Source organism: Lepidochelys kempii, chromosome 1 (assembly GCF_965140285.1).
Source record: "Lepidochelys kempii isolate rLepKem1 chromosome 1, rLepKem1.hap1, whole genome shotgun sequence".
Taxonomy (NCBI): Eukaryota; Metazoa; Chordata; order Testudines; family Cheloniidae; genus Lepidochelys; species Lepidochelys kempii.
This window is the reverse complement of record NC_136380.1, coordinates 286,108,293-286,128,271: the sequence shown is the minus strand read 5'-3', so window position 1 is coordinate 286,128,271 and position 19,979 is coordinate 286,108,293. Positions and strand designations below refer to the sequence as shown.

Genomic DNA, 19,979 nt, shown 5'->3' with positions numbered 1-19,979 from the left:
AAGGATTGATCTGGGGAATCCTGCTTGGTAGAATCTAGGCCACTCAGCCAATCTGTATATTGGTTTTGAATTAAATAGTCTTTTGTTTTGGTCTTTTGTTGCTGTTGTTTAGAGCCCAACTGTGTATAGGCACATATTTTTGATTGTACGTAGTATATAGAAAGGAGTATAAATTCAGAGCCTTGATTTTCTAGCCCAGTTACACAGGCAAGACCATTAGTTCAGTGAAACTGATCATCTGTTATTGGTACAAGTAATGATTGACGGTGCTTGCATCCGTGAACAATTCAAGGCTTTCTAAATGTTTTAATTTAATCTGAGAAGCCTTTTTCATAGTTCATGATTGAACTAACAAAAGTTTCTCGCACAAATCATCATTGTTCATTTTGAAACCTTAGTTTCCTTTGCTTTTAACAATGGCAGAGTTACTCGTATGAGAACAATGTAGTAATTAATTATGAGACAAAGAATTTGTCTCCTTCCTAGAAGGCAGTAAGTACATTGTACAGTTTATTCTTCTAATACTTAAATAAAGAAAGGAGTGTGGGAGGTTCAATGCATGGTATGTCATGACACAACTTGTAAATTCATATATACTTTAAATTCACATAAATCTAAATCATCCCAGAAACAGGGATGGTATGGGATAAGTATTGGAAAAAAATGTTTTCCATTTTCAGTCTTAATCCAACTAATTGTGATGTCCACATTGACTAGAAAGCTGAAGACACCGTTGCTTGCAGCTACAGAGGTTTTTGATTAATTGTAATAGTTCTACGTAGTGTATCACAGGTCTTACATTCACACTTTTTGTTACTGTATAAAATATTGTTTTTTTCCAGGGGATTTCATAGTAATAACATCAAATCAATACCTGAGCACGCATTTGTGGGCAATCCGTCACTTATAACAATGTAAGTGGCAGCAGTTTACTTTGGTATTTTTTATATCAAATGTGGAATTAAATATAATATTTCTGTGTGGTTTTCTAACTCTTCTGTCATTCTTATTTTACATGTATAATGTATAGGAGCATAATGTGAGTGGACTAGGTCACCTTTCAGGTCATTCAGTTCTCTTAATACTCACACATTACTTGGAGAGAGAGATCATAATTTTCCATAGTTCTTGACCTTTTACTCAGGCTGCTATTTCTTATAACAGAAACTGGGATCAGGTCTCCTGTTCCAGTACAGGTGTTTCCAGCTGGCCAGTTAGGAGGGTCGGGCAGCATCTGGGCACTATAAGAGGCCTGGTTAGAAGAGACCTTGTGTGTCAGTCAGTCGGGAACGGCAGGAGATGAGAACTGCCAGAGACAGAAGATGTTTCCTGGGAGAAAGCTGAAGCAGCAGCAAGAGGGATTTGTTGGCTAGCATCGCTGAGGGGCTGGAGGACTGAAGGCAGGAGGGGCAGAAGAGGAGGATATCTGCTGGCTCTAAGCTGGAGCCAAGGGCCAGGGGATGCTGAAGGAAATGGGAGCAGCAGAGGGGCTTACCCGCTGATGTCTCATCGCTGGAGCACTGAACCTGAAGGAAAGGGAGGGGGGGAATGAGAGAGCCCAGGGGAGTGAGGGGTAGTCCCCTGGCCAGGATATTCACAGCAGAGAGGCCATGCAAATTCTTGGTGGGATGAGCAGTGCTGCTGCCCTGAAAGAAGGGCTGGGATGGCTGTTCCTGGCAGAGGGATGGAAGAAGACAGATTAGGCGCTTAGCTGTAATGGAAGACACAGGGGTATGGTGAGAACAAGGGGTTGATATGGACTATGTGTGGGGACTTTGGTTAGGGATTATTTGCACTATATTTTGTTAATGAACTGTGACGGACTATAGGACAAGCTTCTGTGGAGTTACTGGAGACCCAAGATAAATAAATAAAAACAGATTTTATTAGCAACTGTAGAAAGAGTGAGAAGAAATTGTGAAATAAAAAGTAAAATAGCTACTCACCTTGATGGATACTAAGGAAAGCTCTGCTATCAGGACCAGAAGAATACTGATTATAGTATTGCAGAAAGAATCCTCTCAGTCTGACAGCTCAGAGTACCAGAAAAGTGTCACAAAGCCCTGTAGTCTGTCTTTTTAAGTCCCAGATCTCTGTATTTGTTTACAAAAACACTTCCTTATTTATAGGAAGTCTCACCCTGTGCTTGTCCTACATCATTTCCAAAACCAAGCTAGAAAAAAAACCTATCTGCATTTGCCCCGAAGCTCATTTAAGTCACTGTTACTAGAAACACTTCCTTCTTCCTCATTGTTAAGAGATGCCTTTTGTTTGTAAGTTATTGGACAGAGCTTTTGAGATCATTTGTACATTTTTAAAAAATGAAATATATCTGGAATAGTTGAAGGTCATATTAGCTGTGTCCAGATGTATAAGCTATGAGCCATCCATCACAGATCAAACACAAGAAGAGGGTGAATGTTATTCTTTCAGTTCATAACTTCTGAAATTGAAAGATATGGAAACCTATTCATTGCCCCACCAGAGAAGACCGGCTATTGGTCTATCATATCTCCACTTGCAGAGTCAGGCTCCCTTAGCATCAGGAGTCCAACGGCACAGATCACAAAAGAAAGTAAAACTATCATCTGTATATTTGTAAAACCTTTAATGTCATAGAATCATAGAAATGTAGGGCTGGAAGGGACCTTGAAGTCATCAGCTCTAGTCCCTTCCCCTGAGGCAGGACCATAGAGCAAGCCTGACAAGTGTTTGTACAACCTGTTCTGAAAAACCTCCAATGAAAGGGATTCCACAGCCTTCCTTGGAAGCCTTTTCCAGAGCTTACCTATCCGTATAGTTACCAATTCTCCAATTTATAAAATGTGTGGATGACACCAAGCTGGGGAGGGAGTGCAAGCACCTGGGGGCACAGGATCAGAATTCAAAAAGACCTTGATAAACTGGAGAATTGGTCTGAAATCAACAAGATGAAATTCAGCAAAGGCAAGTGCAAAATAGTACAGTTAGGAAGGAAAAATCAAGTGCACAACTACAAAATGGGGAATAAAATGGGGAACTGGCTAGGAGATAGTACTGCTGAAGAGGATCTGGAGGTTATAGTGGATCACATATTTAATATAAGCCCCAGTGTGATGCAGCTGCAAAAAAGGCTGCTATCATTCTGGGGTGTAGTACCAGGAGTTTTGTACATAAGACGGTGGGTAATTGTTCTGCTGTAGTCGGTATTGGTGAGGCCTCAGTTGGAGTACTGTATCCAGTTTTGGGCTTAGCACCTTAAGAAAGACGTAGACAAATTGGAGAGAGTCCAGACGGGAGTAACAAACATGATAAAAAGTTTGGAAACCCTGACCTATGAGGACAGGTTAAAAAAACTGGGCATGTTTAGTCTTGAGAAAAGAAGAGAGAGGGGGAACCTGACAACAGTCTTCAAATGTGTTAAGGGTTGTTTTACAGAGGACGATGATCAATTGTTCTCCAAGTCCACTGAAGGTAGGACAAGAAGTAATGGGCTTAATATGCAGCAAAGGAGATTTAGGTTAGATATTGGGAAAAACTGTCTAACTGTAAGGATACTTAAGTCCTGTAACAGGTTACCGAGGGAGATTGCTGAGTCCCTGTTAGGAGTGCTGGAACAATTTGTACAGTGGGATGCTGAGAGTCATTGAACCAAACTGTAAACTTTGTATATGATGGAAACAACTTCAAACCAGGGGGTGCAATAGCACCCCTAGTTCCAGCACCTATAGACCTTATCATTGCATGTTTTTAAGAACAGGTTAGACATACGCCTGTCAGGAATGGTCTAGATCAGGGGTGGGCAAACTATGGCCTGGGGGCTGCATCCGGCCCCCCAGCTATTTTAAACTGGCCCTTGAGCTCCCGCCGGGGAGCAGGGTCGGGGGCTTGCCAACTCCTGGAAGCAGCGGCCTGTCCCCGCTCCGGCTCCTATGCGTAGGGGCAGCCAGGGGGCTCCGCACACTGCCTCCACCTCAAGTGATGGGGCTGCACGCATTGCCTGGCCACGCCTCCGTTTAGGAGCCGAAGGGGGGACATGTGGCTGGTTCTGGGATAAGTGCCGCCGGGAGCCTGCACCTCTGCATCCCAGCCCCCTGCCCCAGCCCTGATCCCCCTCCTGCTCTCCTAACCCCTCGGTCCCAGCCTGGAACGCCCTCCTGCACCCCCAACCCCTCATCCCCAACCCCACCCCAGAGCCCACGCCCCCAGCCAGAGCACTCACCCCCTGCCACACCCCAACCCCCAATTTTATGAGCATTCATGGCCCGCCATATAATTTCCATACCCAGATGTGGCCCTTGGGCCAAAAAGTTTGCCCACCCCTGGTCTCGATATACTTGGTCCTACCTCAGCATGGGGAGAAGGACTAGATGGCATCTTGAGGTCCCTTCCAGCCCTGCATTTCTATGATTCTATGAAATTCCCTTTTCTAGGAATCTATCAATGGTCCATAACCTCATGCCAGTGTAAATTTGTGAGGCAAATGCTACATTTGGGATAAAGAAGGACACACTTTTGTTTTAAAACTAAGACAATGGTGGCTGCTAGAAGGTATTTGGAGCATAGTCTTGATGAAAACGGACATCAAGAATGGGCAGAATGAAAATGAGATGTTCAAAGCTAAAGGAAATATACAATTTATCACATGGATCTCACCACCACATGTGTAGTGTGCTTTGCCTATTTATAATTATTCAGAGTATTATCTTGCATATTAAAATGCCTGTTTTTCCTCTTTTTGCAGTCATTTCTATGACAACCCTATCCAGCTTGTGGGACAGTCAGCTTTTCAACACTTACCAGAACTCAGAACCCTGTATGTTTTACTTCTTTAAAACCTCTTTGTCTCTGAATAACCATTGCACTTCTAAGATTGTCCTGTACTTTCCTTTCAATAATGACACTGTGTCTTTAACTTTAGGACTTTAAATGGTGCTTCACAAATAACTGAGTTTCCTGATTTGACTGGAACTACAAGTCTGGAAAGTTTGTAAGTGTTAGACAAATACCCCACTCAACCCAATAATATTTTTTAGATCTTGACTTGTTTTAAGGATCTATCCTTATGCTAAGCATTTATTTTGTAAGATTTAAATAAAATAAAATAATCTTTGTATTGTTTACTTTTACAGGACACTTACAGGAGCACAGGTCACCTCTCTTCCCACAGTAGCTTGTGATCAGCTACCTAATCTTCAAGTGCTGTATGTTTCAGTAACGGTGATAACACCATGTTAATGCAGGAGTGTAAGGGCTGAACTAAGTGATTTGTGATAGTGGAACAATCCACTTATGATTAACTAGCAGTTGTATAGTACCACTGGTAGCATTGTGCTAGCTAATCTACAGACATGTAAAAAGATGACAGTCTCTTCCCCAGAGAACCCGCAATCTACATGTCAATCAGGATTTCCCTTACATGAAGGAAGGAGACAAACATATTTTATATCATACGTTTTTAGGAAAGCATAAAACAACTCATGATACTCCTTAAAAACATCAAAAGAAGGGACATCCAGGACAGATTTGAGACTTGATTTGCATTTATTATCTCTTCTATGGTAGTTTCCTTTAGAATGGTCCAATCTTGGATTCATTACTCAAGCAGATATCCCACTGAAGTGAAAGGGAGATATACATGAGTGAGGACTGCAGATATGCGTCTTTATTATGTACATCTCTTTAGTTTAGTTCTCTACCAGGCATATGTATTTGACTGAAATTTGAAGCAGTCTGTTCCTAGGCTATGTGGGGGTGTAATTTTTATACTAATAAACCAATATGTTATTTTATCATGCAAGTATACCACAGAGTAAGCTTAATCTCTAACAAAAGTAATCAATCTGTCTACTTCTTTGTGAATTGGAAAACAGCAGTTTAAGTATTACATCACTATGAATGTATTTGGTATTAGTTCTTTTGGCCAACAGTGAAATAGCACTAATTATAACACATTATTTGAGCACCAGAAAAATTACATTCAGCTAAAGGACTATAAAATTCATTTCTAGAACATTAAGGCCCAATTACAGAGCTTGCACTGATGACAATGAGAATTTTGCATATTGATTATGGTCAATGTATGGCTCATACTAACCTATAAATAAGCTTGGAAGGATTCAATTTTTATCAGTAAGTGTCAGGAAAAATCAATTTCGCCATGCAACTGAAAAAAAATATTTCCATTGATAATCAAAATTTACAGAAAGGCAAAGTAAGAAAAATGTTGCTTGCGAACTTATTAGAGGCTGTCATTAAATAATTATTGTCTAAGATTCCCATAATTTCCTGAAACTATGAAAATTTAAATAGATAAACATTAAAAAAAAAACTTAAAACCCAAAATTTCATGCAACTGTGATATTTAAATAGATAAACATTGAAAAAATGCTTAAAAATTTCTGTCTGAAAATTGTATGGCTTTTATAGTTAGAAGTATTACCTTAGATCAGTGGTTCTCAAACTAGAGGCGCCACTTGTTCAGGGAAAGCCCCTGGCGGGCGTGGCCAGTTTGTTTACCTGCCGCATCTGCAGGTTCGGCCGATCGCGGCTCCAACTGGCCGCGGTTCATCGCTCCAGGCCAGTGGGGGCTGCAGAAGGGCGGCCAGCACATCCCTCGGCTCGCGCCACTTCCCGCAGCCCCCATTGGCCTGGAGCAGCAAACCGCAGCCAGTGGGAGCCACAATCGCCCAAACCTGCAGACGCAGCAGGCAAACAAACCGGCCACGCCCGCCAGGGGCTTTCCCTGAACAAGCGGCGGCCCTAGTTTGAGAACCACTGCCTTAGATTACTATAACTGAAAGGTGTTGGGGGGGTAAGAGGGAACTCTCTTTTCCTTTGTTTACTTTGCATTCAACAGCAATTTGTGTGTAGTCAGTTTCATTGTTTTTGCTGTATAATCAGGCCCTGATCCTGCAAAGACATATGCATGTCTTTAACTTACCACACTGAGACAACTGGCCTCAACAGGACTAATCACAGTGCAGAAAATTAAACATATACCTAAGCCTGTGCAGGATCATGACCTTAATCAGTTTCTCCCTTGCTGAAAAGGTCCTTATAAATATCAGCAAAGGAACAGAAAAACCCTTATAAATATTTTAAAAGACTTTTAAGAAACGTGCTCCATCCAAAACTAGAATGTTTTCATTTTAAAAAAAAATTCAAGTTGGCGAGTGTCCTTTTAAGAGGAGAAAACGGAAGTTAATATATGGTAGCATAGGCATAATGTTTACATATATAAGCACAGAATATTTTTCCATACCAACATTTGTTCTTCACATTAGTTTAGTCACATTAGTTTAGAAGCCTTCAACCCACCTGAATCATCCTCTGGCATATGTGACTAGCACAATAAAGGATCTGCTAACAGGACATGTTCAGGCTGTCTTCCCTGGGAGAACAGAATGCATACATTTATGGTAGCCTCTGCACAAAGTAAAAGAGTAGGATACTAAACCAAAAGTATGCTGTCATATACTTAACTTGTTTTTACAAAGCAAGCATAGAATGAATAGTTGAAATGCCATCTTCAAAACAAATGCAAACAGAATTAAAATGTCTTTTAAGAGAGCAAAACAGATTTGCAATTGCATAGAGATGGGCCAATTTTTAAAAATTAGACTCAGACATGAAAATGTATTACTCCATTAATTGTTAAGGTTAGAAAACAGAGACATTGTATCTACCTATAGGTCCAGTCCCATTCTCTTTACACAGGCAGAACGGCTACTGAGGTTGATGTGTTTTTCCCCTGAGCAAAGGAATACAGGATGGGGCTCTATTACTCTGTTTCTTTCTTCTTTTTACAATTTCTGCAAATTACCCTGGCTTGTTTTTGATTAGTTATACTATACTATAAATCAGTCCAGATGTTTCAGTTATTCTGTAATTTGTTGAGTTTTGGCTCAAGTTTTTTCAGCTTTTTTTTTCCTTTGTAGTGATTGATTTCAAAGTTAGTTCTTTTTTTTTTTTTTTTTTAAACCACTTCCCTCAGCTAAAGATATAGCAACTCTAAGGGTCACGGGCAAGATTATTTAATTTAAAATGTAGTCTGGAAAGCTGATTAAATTTCAGTATGATTATAACTAGAAAGGTTAGGGTCTTCTCTGTCAAAGTCTAAATAGTCTCATTTAGTAGATTATTTTAAGTAATTAAAATAAGTATAACAGTTAAATTTTGGTGAACATTTACGTCTGTGATCTAAATCCAGTAACACAGATAAATGTACTTCCAATATCTCTACTCTGACAGAGTCAGAAGTCTACGTTTGGGCCAGGGAATCCTCAAATACAGCAAACAGGAAACAAAAATGCTAACTTTTATCACAACACCATAAAACTTTACCTCTTTAATACCCTCTCTATTGCAGGGATCTGTCTTACAATCTGCTAGAAGATTTACCCTGTTTTACTGCTTGCAAAAAACTTCAGAAAATGTAAGTATGTTAACAACCATAAAGTGCCTATAAAGGTAAATCTAAATACACAAAGTAGCTTGGAGGTCATTAATTTGGTTACTGCTGACACATTTGGTGATGTCTGACGTAGCCTCAACATGTGTGTCTTCTGATTTAAAATCTGGATCCATAACACACATAAACACTGTCTAAAATTCTCCAAATGTTATGCTCTTTGAAGCCAATGAGAGTCTTATTTCCATTGTAGTGACTTACATCATAATGAAATCTATGAAATCAAGGCCGACACATTTGAGCAGCTGGTTGCCCTGCGTTCTCTGTGAGTATAGCCATAATAGCTATTTACCTTCGTTCTCAGAAACATGGGAGCTTGCACTTTCACAGTACCTGCCCCTAAACATTTGTTTCCATTGTTCCACTTTGATCATTCAGCTCACTAAGTTATATTTGCCAAAGCAAAATAAACATTTTGAAGTTGAGCATTTCCAGCAATGAATTCACAGCTGTAACTATATAGCTGTAATAGCTGCTGCTCTTAAACATTTCTGAAGATGTGGGAAAGTACTGAGTCAGCCCTAGTACCTATTTGCATGTATACACGATAGTCAACTGTAGAAAGCTGTGTGGTTTTTTTCCTTTGGAAGACAGTATTAAAAAATGGAGCCCAATCCTGCAAATTCTCACTCACATAAGTAGTCCTTCCTCACATGGGCACTCCCACTGAAGTCATTAGGGGCTTGTCCACATTACCCGCTGGGTCGACAGGCAGCGATCGATCCAGCGGGGGTCAATTTATCGCGTCTAGTCTAGATGCGATAAGTTGACCGCCAAGCGCTCTCCCATCAACTTCAGTACTCCACTGGAGCGAGAGGCGCAGGCGGAGTTGATTCTACCCCTCCCCTCCCCAGTGTAGACCAGATCTAGGAGTGGTGTTCTGAGCACAGATCACTCATGTAAATGTTTGCAGGACCAAGCCCATAGATTGTTTTATAACATAGATTGCAAGGAGCCCATTTTGAAACTGATGTCATTTTCATAATTAATTGACTCTAACACATTTAAAACAGGATGAAAGATATTTCATTATAAGATATACGTGATTCCAATAAATATAGCCTATTGAAAGTATTTGGATGTAACACATACCTTTTGGATATTTAGGCATCCTAATCAAGCACCCAAAGTCTTCCAAATACATTCAGCGGGTATGTAATTCTCTACTCACTTTTCTTGTAGGGATTTAGCTTGGAACAAAATTGCAGTTATTCACCCCAACGCATTCTCCTCTTTACCATCCCTAATCAAACTGTGAGTATTTACTTATTTAAGTCATTTTTTTCATACTTTTTGTTGCTAAGGCATGCACTATTTATAATTTGGGGGCCTGGTCAGCAGAAATTCTGGTTCTGCAGATTGTGACTCTATGCCTAATCCTTCTGGGCTATTGAACACTCTCTGGATTTTTGCTTTTTCACATCTCCCCCATTCACACAATCTTACAGGAAATAATTTCCACTCATGACTGTGTATGAAAACTATGTAACCCTAATGATGCTGGGTGTTTGGAGTGTGTCGGTGTGCCCCACTTTTCTTTTTTTTAGTGTGCTAGCGGTTTTATCCCTTGTAGCTGAGACCAGCAGTGTTTCCAGTTATTTTTAGAATATTTGCAGCATCAGGAATAAGGAATTTGAATCACAGCTAAACAGGGCACTGTCTTATTAATTGTTCTAACTTTGTTTCAGCAATATTAATGTGATGCAAAAGTATGCTTTATTAGTAACTGTCACCACTAATAGCATAGTGGTGTAAGCATCAGATGCCCAGTTTTGCAGTCCTCACTCACAATTAGTTCCAGGTCTTCATTAACTTTCTCCTGCCTTCCACTGCACCTGGAACACCTCTTTAAGGAGACTCCCTAGGGCAATGGGTCGCTGGGGAAGTGCTAGTAGTATGGCCACATTGGAGCCACACTGTCCAGGAGCCCGGATAATGAGGGGCACTGGGGACAAAGTGCTTGCACCTCCGTGAGGCTGCCTCACGTGTTTTTCCCAGGATCCACTGCTTTTACAGGCAATCCCCACCATCTTTCTCTGTGAGTGGGAAAAGCTTCCTTTCCCAGTGGAATGACTGAGAGGCAAATCTCTGGAAGGAGAATCCCACATATATCTCTTTCACCGGCAATTAAGGGTTTCCCATGCAGGAGAGAGTGAGCGAGGCCTGAGAAATGGATCAGGGATCCCACTGAGTAATTTTAGCCAGTACATTGCCAAACAATCAGAGAGGCTTACAGACAAATGTCTTTTAACACAGTCAGATGGAGGTCCAATAGTAGCAGAAGACTAGGAGTGAATTCCTGACCCTACTGAAGTCAATGAAAGTTTTGCCATTCACTTGACTAAGACCAGGATTTCACTCCCCGGTATTTAATTATGCTGCTGCTGGCATCTCCCATATTGCTAAACCTGTACCTAGTACTTCCATATGAGCCACTCATTTCCACTAACATTCCAGTAAGCAGCCACCTGGATAGTACCAATTCTGTGTATCCTTGAAAGCGGCGGCAGTTACATGAGCTTCTGACCCACCACTCTCCTTCCTGCCTGTTGATCAAATAAAAAACCAGGGACATTTGTGGGGGAAGGAATGAGGATGGTGGAGAAATGGAAAGAAAAAGGAAGATCTGTGATACAGTACCGTAAAGGGCAGTCACAGCCTCTTCTCTGACTTCAGCTCTTATCTCTCCCTACTTTCTTACCCAGGCCACTCACCCTCATTCACTCACACCCCCATTACTTCACTCACCCACAGTCAACTCTACCAACCCCAATCATCCCCCTTCAGTTCAGACCCCCTCTCTTCAAGGCCCCACAGTTTCTTCCTCTAATCCCGCCCCCTCATCCCGGAAGCCCCCTTCCACCATCCTCTCACCTAACCCCACTCGGCTGAGAATCCCCCACATTCACATACTGTTCTACCCAACTTTCCCACAACTCAGACCTCCAGCAGGTCTCATCCCCCTCCCCCTCGCGCACCACTCTCTCAGAACTCCCCACTGTAGCTCTAAACCCGTCCCCCACCCACCTGACTTGCCTCAGACTCAACAGACATATACACCCCAGCTCCACAGAGACCACTCTCCATCTCACTTGTCTCAGAACCTAACCCATCCCACTTAGTGTCGCTCAAAACCCATCCCTATGTATTGCTAGATCTGGAGAAGCAGGGGCAGAGGCAGAAGGGACAGACTGTGGCTGGTATAGGTGCTGAAAGCCACAGAACTTGCCTCTGTGGGGATAACCTGGATTAGCTGTTGAAATCCCTACACTGATGGGCTCCTTTCTGCAGCCTGAAGCCTTTCTGACAGCCACCTCCCCAGGCCAGCAGGTGTACTACAACCACTGAGTCCTCCAGCCACACCAAGAGCTCCCCCGTGGCACCAGCCGGTACTGCACCTTGCGTAGCACTATCACATGGCTGTACTGCCCCGTGTCTATAGCATCGCTGCCAAACAGCTTCTTTCATGTGACAATGGTAAATAATCACAGGTCCACTTTCTAACACAGAATAAGGTACTTTATTAGAAGAAAGAAAATAGTGTTCTTGCTAAAGCTCATACTCCCTCTCTGCTTCATGTGGAGCGTCTGCCTAGAATCTCCTATGGCTTGGCTTGGTTTTAAAGAAAAAGTACATGTGTTCTCATAATCCCTAGTAACCAGCCAGTCCTTCTCAAAGGGGTTAAAAAAATGTTCCCTTTGGTTCTAGTTGGGAACGAGCTCTCACTTGGCAATGTACAGTTTCAGAGAACAGTCAATTCATTTTTAATTGATTACCTGTTCTCTAAAACTGGTGCCATGAGTGCACAGAGTCGGGTCTTGGTAATAATTAACCCACAGCAGGTACTACTGAGCAAAATGCTACCATGGTCTAGCCCCATATTCTGCTGGGAAAATGGGTGTATATTTGTGAAGAATGCTGCAGATCTTCTCTGCTGACTGGGGGCCTTATTTAGTTTAATAATATTTGGTGAGGTTAAATTAATTTATTTAAAAAAACATTTTTAGTGCTGAAAAAAACCCATGTAAGCTGATTTTTATTTGCTATTATGCAGGGATCTGTCATCCAACCTTTTGTCCTCTTTTCCTGTGACTGGGCTACATGGTTTAACTCATTTAAAATTAACAGGAAATCATGACCTACAAAGTTTGATATCATCTGAAAATTTTCCAGAACTCAAGTGAGTATGTCATTAAGACTAATAAACCACATTTGTGTTCATGTGCAATATAAGGTGTGTCACTGTGTAATGTACATTGCTTCATACTGGAAGGCTTTGATCTGCAGTATTAAAACTAAAACAAATATGATAAAAATATGATAGACTACTTTTATTATACTCACTTTTAACTGAAGAAACTACAATGGGCTTTGAAATATTAACCCCAGTAGCTGCTTAGTATGATCCACATCTGCTTCCTGGCAATACATTTCAAAAGCTGTTAAAATTATATTGCTAGCAGTTTAATGCTCGTCTTCCACTGACTGCAGTTACATAACTCCCATTAAATTTAATGGGAACTAAGTAGATACTGAGGAGAAAATATGCTTTTTAATGTACCAAAATACTTGACAATACTCATTTAAAGCAGCAATAAACAGTTTTCTCTCAGATCATTTGGTTAAATCTTAAAGTTCAAATAAGTAGTTTGTTGTTGTTATTACCCAGCCCCTTAATCCTGTAGAATGTTTTCGACTGGACATTGTGTGATATAGGAAGGAAGTGGTTTTTAGTGATTATTCACAGCTCTGGATGACCTTGGGTAAGTCACATACAACCTTTGAAGTTATTGGGAGTTTTGCCACTGACTTCATTTTGATTAGGATTGGGCCCTAACTCATTCTGTGCCTCAGTTTACCCATCTGTAGTAATTATTATATAGACAGGGATGTTGTAAGCCAATGGCCCAATCCTGTGAAAACTCACACACATGCTTAACTTTACTATCATGGGTACTCATATTTGGGACTATTCAATGAACTTAATAAACTTAACTTAATAAATGTAATCATGTGTGTAAGTATTGGCAGGATTGAGGCCTAATTGCTTCATGTTCAAGTTTTTTGACATCCTCAGCTAAAAGGTGCTAAGTATAAATTTATTATTATTATTATTTTATACACCTGTAAATATGCCATGACATGCCGGTATAAGAAAGAGGACATGGAATGTTCCTAGTGTAGCTGATTGCTGGACTGATGAAATCATAATTGTACTTAATTCTATTTTAAATATGGTTTTAGAAACGATGCACTCCTCCTAAATGAAAATCAAGTACTTTGCTGAAAATACAACTAAATTATCTATGAAAATTAAATAAATTGACAAGGAAGTGCCAAGTAATCCTTACATTTTTTGCAAAAACAGTGCCAAAAGGGTCTATTCTTCCTTCAAGGAACATATCTAACAAGAGTTGGGTGCATGCAGCCAGTAAAGAACAGAGGTGAAATGCTGGCTCCATTCAAATCCATTGGAGTTTTGCCATTGACTTCAGTGGGGCCAGGATTTCACCGGAGAACTTTAAAATGACTATTCAAAGCACTGAACATGAACAGAGAACAAGCACAAAGTTTCTTGAATGGTGGTGTTAGACATCATTTGCAAAGCTAAGGACCAAATTCGTGGAAAGAGCTCCCAGCTCAGCTAAATGGCCCATTTGCTCACGAATACAGAGAAACATCTTGGGGCTGAGAGGTGGAATCCTTAGCTCCACTTCCAGTAATGGCACAACAATTATCACCTAGCCAAGTTCACTATAGCATGGAGAAAGAACAAACGTTGGCCACTTCTCCTTCCCTCTGTCGCTGTGGGGTTTGGTTCAGTGGTTTGGCATTACTCACAACTCACTGGCCATCTCCCCTGGACTACTCACAAATTACCATTCCCATTCACTGACCATCTCCCACCTTATAGTGTGAAAAGCTAGAATTCTCCCTGCAAGGACTCTCTGCTCCTTAAATCATTCACATAGAAGAAAGGAGGCTTACCATGGGCATGAACCCAGTAAGCAGAAGAGGCCCAGTATATGAATTCTACCTAAAATTGTGAATTTTTAAGAGTCAAATATTTTATTTTGACAGTTAAAATCTACTCTTCACCCAGCTTTTTATCTGTTTAAAGTTAAACTGCCAGCAGCAGCTAAACCCCAAAGATGTAAAAGAGATTTATGTTCTCCAGCAAGTAGCAGTCAGTCATTCTGCCTTTAAAGTAAAAGGAATGGGTCCAGGTGTTTGTTTTGAAGCATAAAGTTGAATCTCTGGTGTGATGTGATGTGGGTCAGTTCCAATTTTTATGTTAGTTTTGCATTTTTTAGTTATCTTTGAATTTTTTTAGACAGTTTTTGCAAGAAGGTTCATTAGAAGGTGATAAGAAAGAGGTTCCTTTGTGACCAGAAGAAGCTGATGTCTATCAGCTCAGGAGAAATTGATCCTAGCTGTGTTACAAACTATTTTTGGATCTACTAATTGACCGTCTGGCCATATACTTTCTAAATTGCTTAATGGACAGGATTTTCCAGACTAACATTTATTGCAAGAGGAAGATCTTCATTTTTTGAGATTATTTAATTTAAACCCATTGTAACTCTGGAAAATAGGGCCTTGTTTAGGTTTGTCAAAGGGATTCTGGGAGGACCTACAAAGGGCATGAGAAACAGAAGCCATGCCCTTTGAAGAGTGGTAACTGAGAAGGCTTGGGCACCTGGCCACATTATCTAGAAGCCATGAACCATTGCAGTGCTTGAGGCCCACATGTCTTCCCCCATGACTGGCCATCAGAGGGGCAGGAATCCGGCAACATCTGAAGACTTGTCACCACCAAGCATATAAAGGAAGTGTCCTAGTCAGCTATTGAGTCCATTACGATTAATCAGCGGAGCTGAGAAACCCACCTGCTGATCCTTTCGGTAACAGGCTCAACCTCTTCCAAAGCAGCACAAAGCCACAAGAATCCCAACAGCCATCTTGCAAAAGGATGGACTTTTTATTTTATGTATCTATTTTTTGTCAGCAGAGGGACACTTCTGGGCTGACTCAATAGACTTGCATTTTTTTTAACCCTGTAGGTGACTGATTGTGAGTGAAAGAGCATGTGTGCATGCATGCACCCAGGCATGAGCCCACGCAGAAGTATCTCTGGTTAAAACCCACAGAGTTTAGTTGAGGACAGCACCTAAGGAAGTCATTTCTGAAACATTTAATGACAGCCTTAACTGGATAATCTCACTTTTTTAAAAGATCACATACTTGGAAATTTCATGGGGTTGGGATTTTATGTTTAAGTCGTAGGAAATCATTATCTTCACATAAAGTTCTCAATTAAAACTTTATTATCCTGAACTTTATTGGAATGTTTTAAAATATCTTATGCAAATGTTTATATTGTGGACAGGCTTAAGGATTGCTATTGCTTCCACCTCACCATGGAAATCTGAACAAGTAGCTCATTAGTTGGCATTTAAATTGTAATTTAAACATTAGCTTTAGCTTGGGGTTTGGTTTGTCCCTCCCCGTTTGCCAAGCCTTTGGCTAGAGTGCAAGTTTAGCTCTGATTGGCATTAGGCCCTATGATTTGGGCTGATTGCTTTGTAAATGGCCACCTCCCCAGATTGCTATTTAGAGGTTGTATAGGAATTGTTTGCTCTATTGAGTTTGATTAATCTGATAAGAAGATTTACCTGATAATTTGATATGAACCCATTTTATTTCCATTTGTGTTATGTTTAATTAGAGTAATTTTAGCAATGCGTTTTTTATTGTTTTTAGTTACTGTTAGGCACTAATTAACAGTTACAACTGGAAAACTGTGTTGGATCAAATATTTATTTATCAGAGGTAACAGTGTAATTAGCAGAGATAATCCATCTACTTGTGGGCCATACAGTATAAGTACCTACAGTTTTTCTCAACCCCTTTCAGAATTTGCCCTATAATGTCCAAACAAAATAGAATTCAAAATGTACAAGAGACCTGGAATTTGTATAACAGTAAAAAGAATGAAAAACCCATTGACTAAAACCTGGTTGAGCGTCAGGAATACCAGTGCTCTGAAAGGTGTTAAGGATGCCAGTGCCCCTTGACAGATGTACACATGATAATTAAGGTAGCAAAACAGTTTCCATTGTAACGACCTATTTTCACATGTTCTTAACTTTCCAAATCATTAACCATTCAGTTTAGAATTCTCCATTCCTGTTCTCCGCTCAGAGATGAACCCCCTTCATTTTACAGTGGAGATGGGAGAAGTTTGAATCTGGATCCAAAATTCAGTCTCTTAACTTCCTGCAAATTTGTGGGGGTTGTGCACTGAGATATGAGTTTTGCCTGTTATGCAGGTAGGATTCAGCTAGGATATTTGGATCTCTTTCTAAAAGAAAAAACTAAGAAAATTACATGGAGAAAACTCAGTGAGTTAAAACAGTTAAAATTACTGAAAGTCAGAAAATTAAAATATGGTTCTGACAGCAACATTCACTCAACTGCATTGAACGTCTGTTCCTGCTTTATTAAATCTACAGCTTAATATATTACTAAATATGTTATAAAATCTCCATAACAAAATATATAGAATGTGTGCAATGTGTCTGAATTAAATTTGGTCTTGGAACCATTTGCATTTTCTAATTTTTTGTAAATTTAACTGTGCATCCCAAACTCTGCATTAACAAGGTTTTTTTCAAAAATGTGTGGCTGTTTTCACTTTCAGTTAGTTATTTAATTGGAGTTCATTTTTCTCTATATTAACATAGTGATGAGGTATAATACATTAAGTACTGTAACAAGTGTAACTGCATATTTTGTTTGTTAATGTGCAGGATCATAGAAATGCCTTATGCTTACCAGTGCTGTGCATTTGGAACTTGTGAAAGCCACTACAAAATCTCCAGCCAGTGGAACAAAGATGAGAACAGCAGTGCTGATGATTTTCATAAGAAAGATTCTGGAATGTTACACATTCAAGGTAAGTAGCTTAATGTCACTCTTCGGCTTTGGAACCTACTTTATGGCCCAGGACACCCTCCTTATATCGATGAGAATTTTGTCCCCCCCTTTTCGCCAAGCCTTTGGCTAGAGTGCAAGTTTAGCTCTGATTGGCATTAGGCCCTATGATTTGGGCTGATCGCTTTGTAAATGGCCACCTCCCCAGATTGCTATTTAGAGGTTGTATAGGAATTGTTTGCTCTATTGAGTTTTATGGTAGTGAGATGTAGCTTTCAAAGTCTAAACAAGAGTTTATTTATAATATCCTTTTAAAGGGACTTTTTCAAGATGGATCCTCACACTGGAGGCAAAAATCATCCTCTTAATTCAGAGTGGGTGACATGGTGCTGGTCTGTCATCCTACACAATAGAGAACCTGCATTTGCAAAGAAAGATAGTTCAGAGCTGGACTGTCACAAGTTGCTGCTGATCTTAACAGTAGCACCATGTGTTCTGGGCTAGCAAGCGCTGCTCGTAGCAGCGGTACAAGCTTGGGAGTGGGATAGGGTTGCCATTGCCAACTTTCTAATTTCACAAAACCAAAAGCCCTTGCCCCGCTTCCTGCCCCGCCCCACCTCTGCCCTGCCCCTTCTGAGGCCCTGCCCCCATTCACTCAATCTCCCCTCCCTCTGTCACTCGCTCTCCCCCACCCTCACTCCCTCATTTTCACTGGGCTGAGGCAAGGGTTTGGGGTGTGGGAGGAGCTGAGGGCTCCACCTGGGGGTGCGGACTCCTGGGTGGGGCCAGAAATGAAGGGTTCAAGAGTGCGGGAGGGGGCACTTGGGGCAGGGGCAGCACGCAGAGCCCCCCTGGCCGCCCCTGCACCTAAGAGCTGGGGAGGGGGACGACAACACATGCCAGCCGCTTCTGGGTGCCGTGCAGAGCCAGGTAGAGAGCCTGTCAGACTTTTAACGGCCCGGTCAGCAGTGCTGACCAGAGCCACCAGGGCTCCTTTGCGACCGGGCATTCCGGTCAAAACTGAACACCTGGCAACCCTAGAGTGGGATAGAAGACACATAGCCCATTGGGATTGTAAAATGTGGTGAGCTACATGGCATGAAAGCCTGTGGCTTCTCCTAGCTCTCCCTAGGTGCCAGGGAGAGATTCTGACCTCCAGTGGCTGGAGGGGTTAGAGACTCACAGTACCCTCTTCTCCTGCAGCACTGGGTTTGTTACTGCAGAGACACATGTGCACATTACACCCTCCTGCTGATGTCCATCCCATCTCTATTCTTGTGAGCCAGCAAAAGGCTCAAATCTAACAAGAACTTTTTTCATCAAAGGCCCAGGGATTAGGGCCAGCAGGAACTGAAACTGACAAGAATGGAGCCAGAAGCTGGTACAATGTGGACACATGTTCGGGTGATCACAACATCCAGGGTTATTTGTCGGTGAATTGGCACAACTCTGGAGCTGATATTTAACACTCTTCCAGGCAATCCTCATAGTGCAAATTAGGTAATTAGGGGGATGCCTTTTTAACTGTAATTATTTTCAAAGAAGTGGTGATTTGATCTATCCACCCCAAGTAATATAAAATCAAATGGGACCAGTGTCTACTATTGCTTGGAAATTTGCAGGCAAAGAGAGAGCAAGACCAGGCCTTAAAGTAACTTATCACAGCCATTTCCCTATATTCACACAAAGGAACTTAGTCTCAATCTAAAGTGTCAGGGATTTTCTCCCGCAGATGAACGTGACTTTGAGGATTTTCTGCTTGACTTTGAAGAAGATTTGAAAGTCCATCATTTGGTGCAATGCTCACCCTCTCCAGGTATGGAACTGCCAGGCAAATAAGAGACCTGACAAAGTTTCCCTTGATGTCTGAAACAAAGAACTGCTAAGCTGTCCCTAGAAGTAACTTCTGATCCATTTCAATGAAATTGCACCATATTTTGCAGTAATTTTGGTGGGACCGAATTGTATTAGCCCACAATATAAGATTGAAGCCCATGAAACTGTTTAACTACAATACATTGGCTTCTGTGACTGCTAAACCAAGAATTTCTCTCTGTATCCTTAGATAGGTCTTATCCCTCCCTTTGGCATAACAGATCTGTGATCTCAAGTCATTAGTTTCTCTGTCCATCAAGAAAAAGATGATGATAGACCAGATTCTGTGCTTAGGCACTCTAGTGTAAATCTGGAATAATTCCGTTGAAGCCAGTTGAGTGACTCCAGTTTTACACTACTGTAATAGTGCAGTTTGGTCTAATGTCTGGGTCAGAGGCAAATATCACTTATATTGCCCTGAACAGACATTCTCTACCAAATGATTCCTCAATATTAGCATTGCCTCTCTAGAACAGTGTTTCCCAACCTGAGGTGTTGTAGATGGGAGAAGTGGAAACAGAAAAAAATTGTATGATGCCACTTCCCCTAAATGCTTCCTTTGCTACAAGGAAAGCAGCAGGTGTCTCCTGGAAAGTCTCTCCCTGCTCCAGTGCCAGCCCCCCAATGTATCTGGCCATGGACATAGCTTCCCTGTACATGAGAGGCCCATGTACCACCCCAGGCTTATCTTCTCTAAGAGCCTAGCTACTCTCAG

The 19,979-nt window shown here is 41.2% G+C and overlaps 1 protein-coding gene and 1 long non-coding RNA gene across 3 annotated transcripts in view; one reads left to right on the top strand and one right to left on the bottom strand.

Annotated features, from left to right (window-relative positions):
- Positions 1-19,979, top strand: part of LGR5 (leucine rich repeat containing G protein-coupled receptor 5) — a 127,024-nt gene that overhangs the window by 103,323 nt on the left and 3,722 nt on the right. For both annotated transcript variants that reach the window (XM_073327781.2, XM_073327778.2), the window contains exons 8-17: positions 843-914; positions 4,724-4,795; positions 4,901-4,969; positions 5,112-5,183; positions 8,351-8,416; positions 8,646-8,717; positions 9,635-9,706; positions 12,507-12,632; positions 17,266-17,411; positions 19,122-19,205. In XM_073327781.2, coding sequence (XP_073183882.1) covers positions 843-914; positions 4,724-4,795; positions 4,901-4,969; positions 5,112-5,183; positions 8,351-8,416; positions 8,646-8,717; positions 9,635-9,706; positions 12,507-12,632; positions 17,266-17,411; positions 19,122-19,205 — 851 coding nt within the window. The remainder of the gene's footprint in view (positions 1-842; positions 915-4,723; positions 4,796-4,900; positions 4,970-5,111; positions 5,184-8,350; positions 8,417-8,645; positions 8,718-9,634; positions 9,707-12,506; positions 12,633-17,265; positions 17,412-19,121; positions 19,206-19,979) is intronic.
- On the bottom strand, positions 5,519-9,784 carry LOC140905113 (uncharacterized). The gene is made up of 3 exons (XR_012156753.2): positions 9,545-9,784; positions 7,300-7,407; positions 5,519-5,595 (listed from the first exon to the last, which is right to left on the bottom strand). It is a non-coding gene; the product is annotated as an uncharacterized LOC140905113 (long non-coding RNA).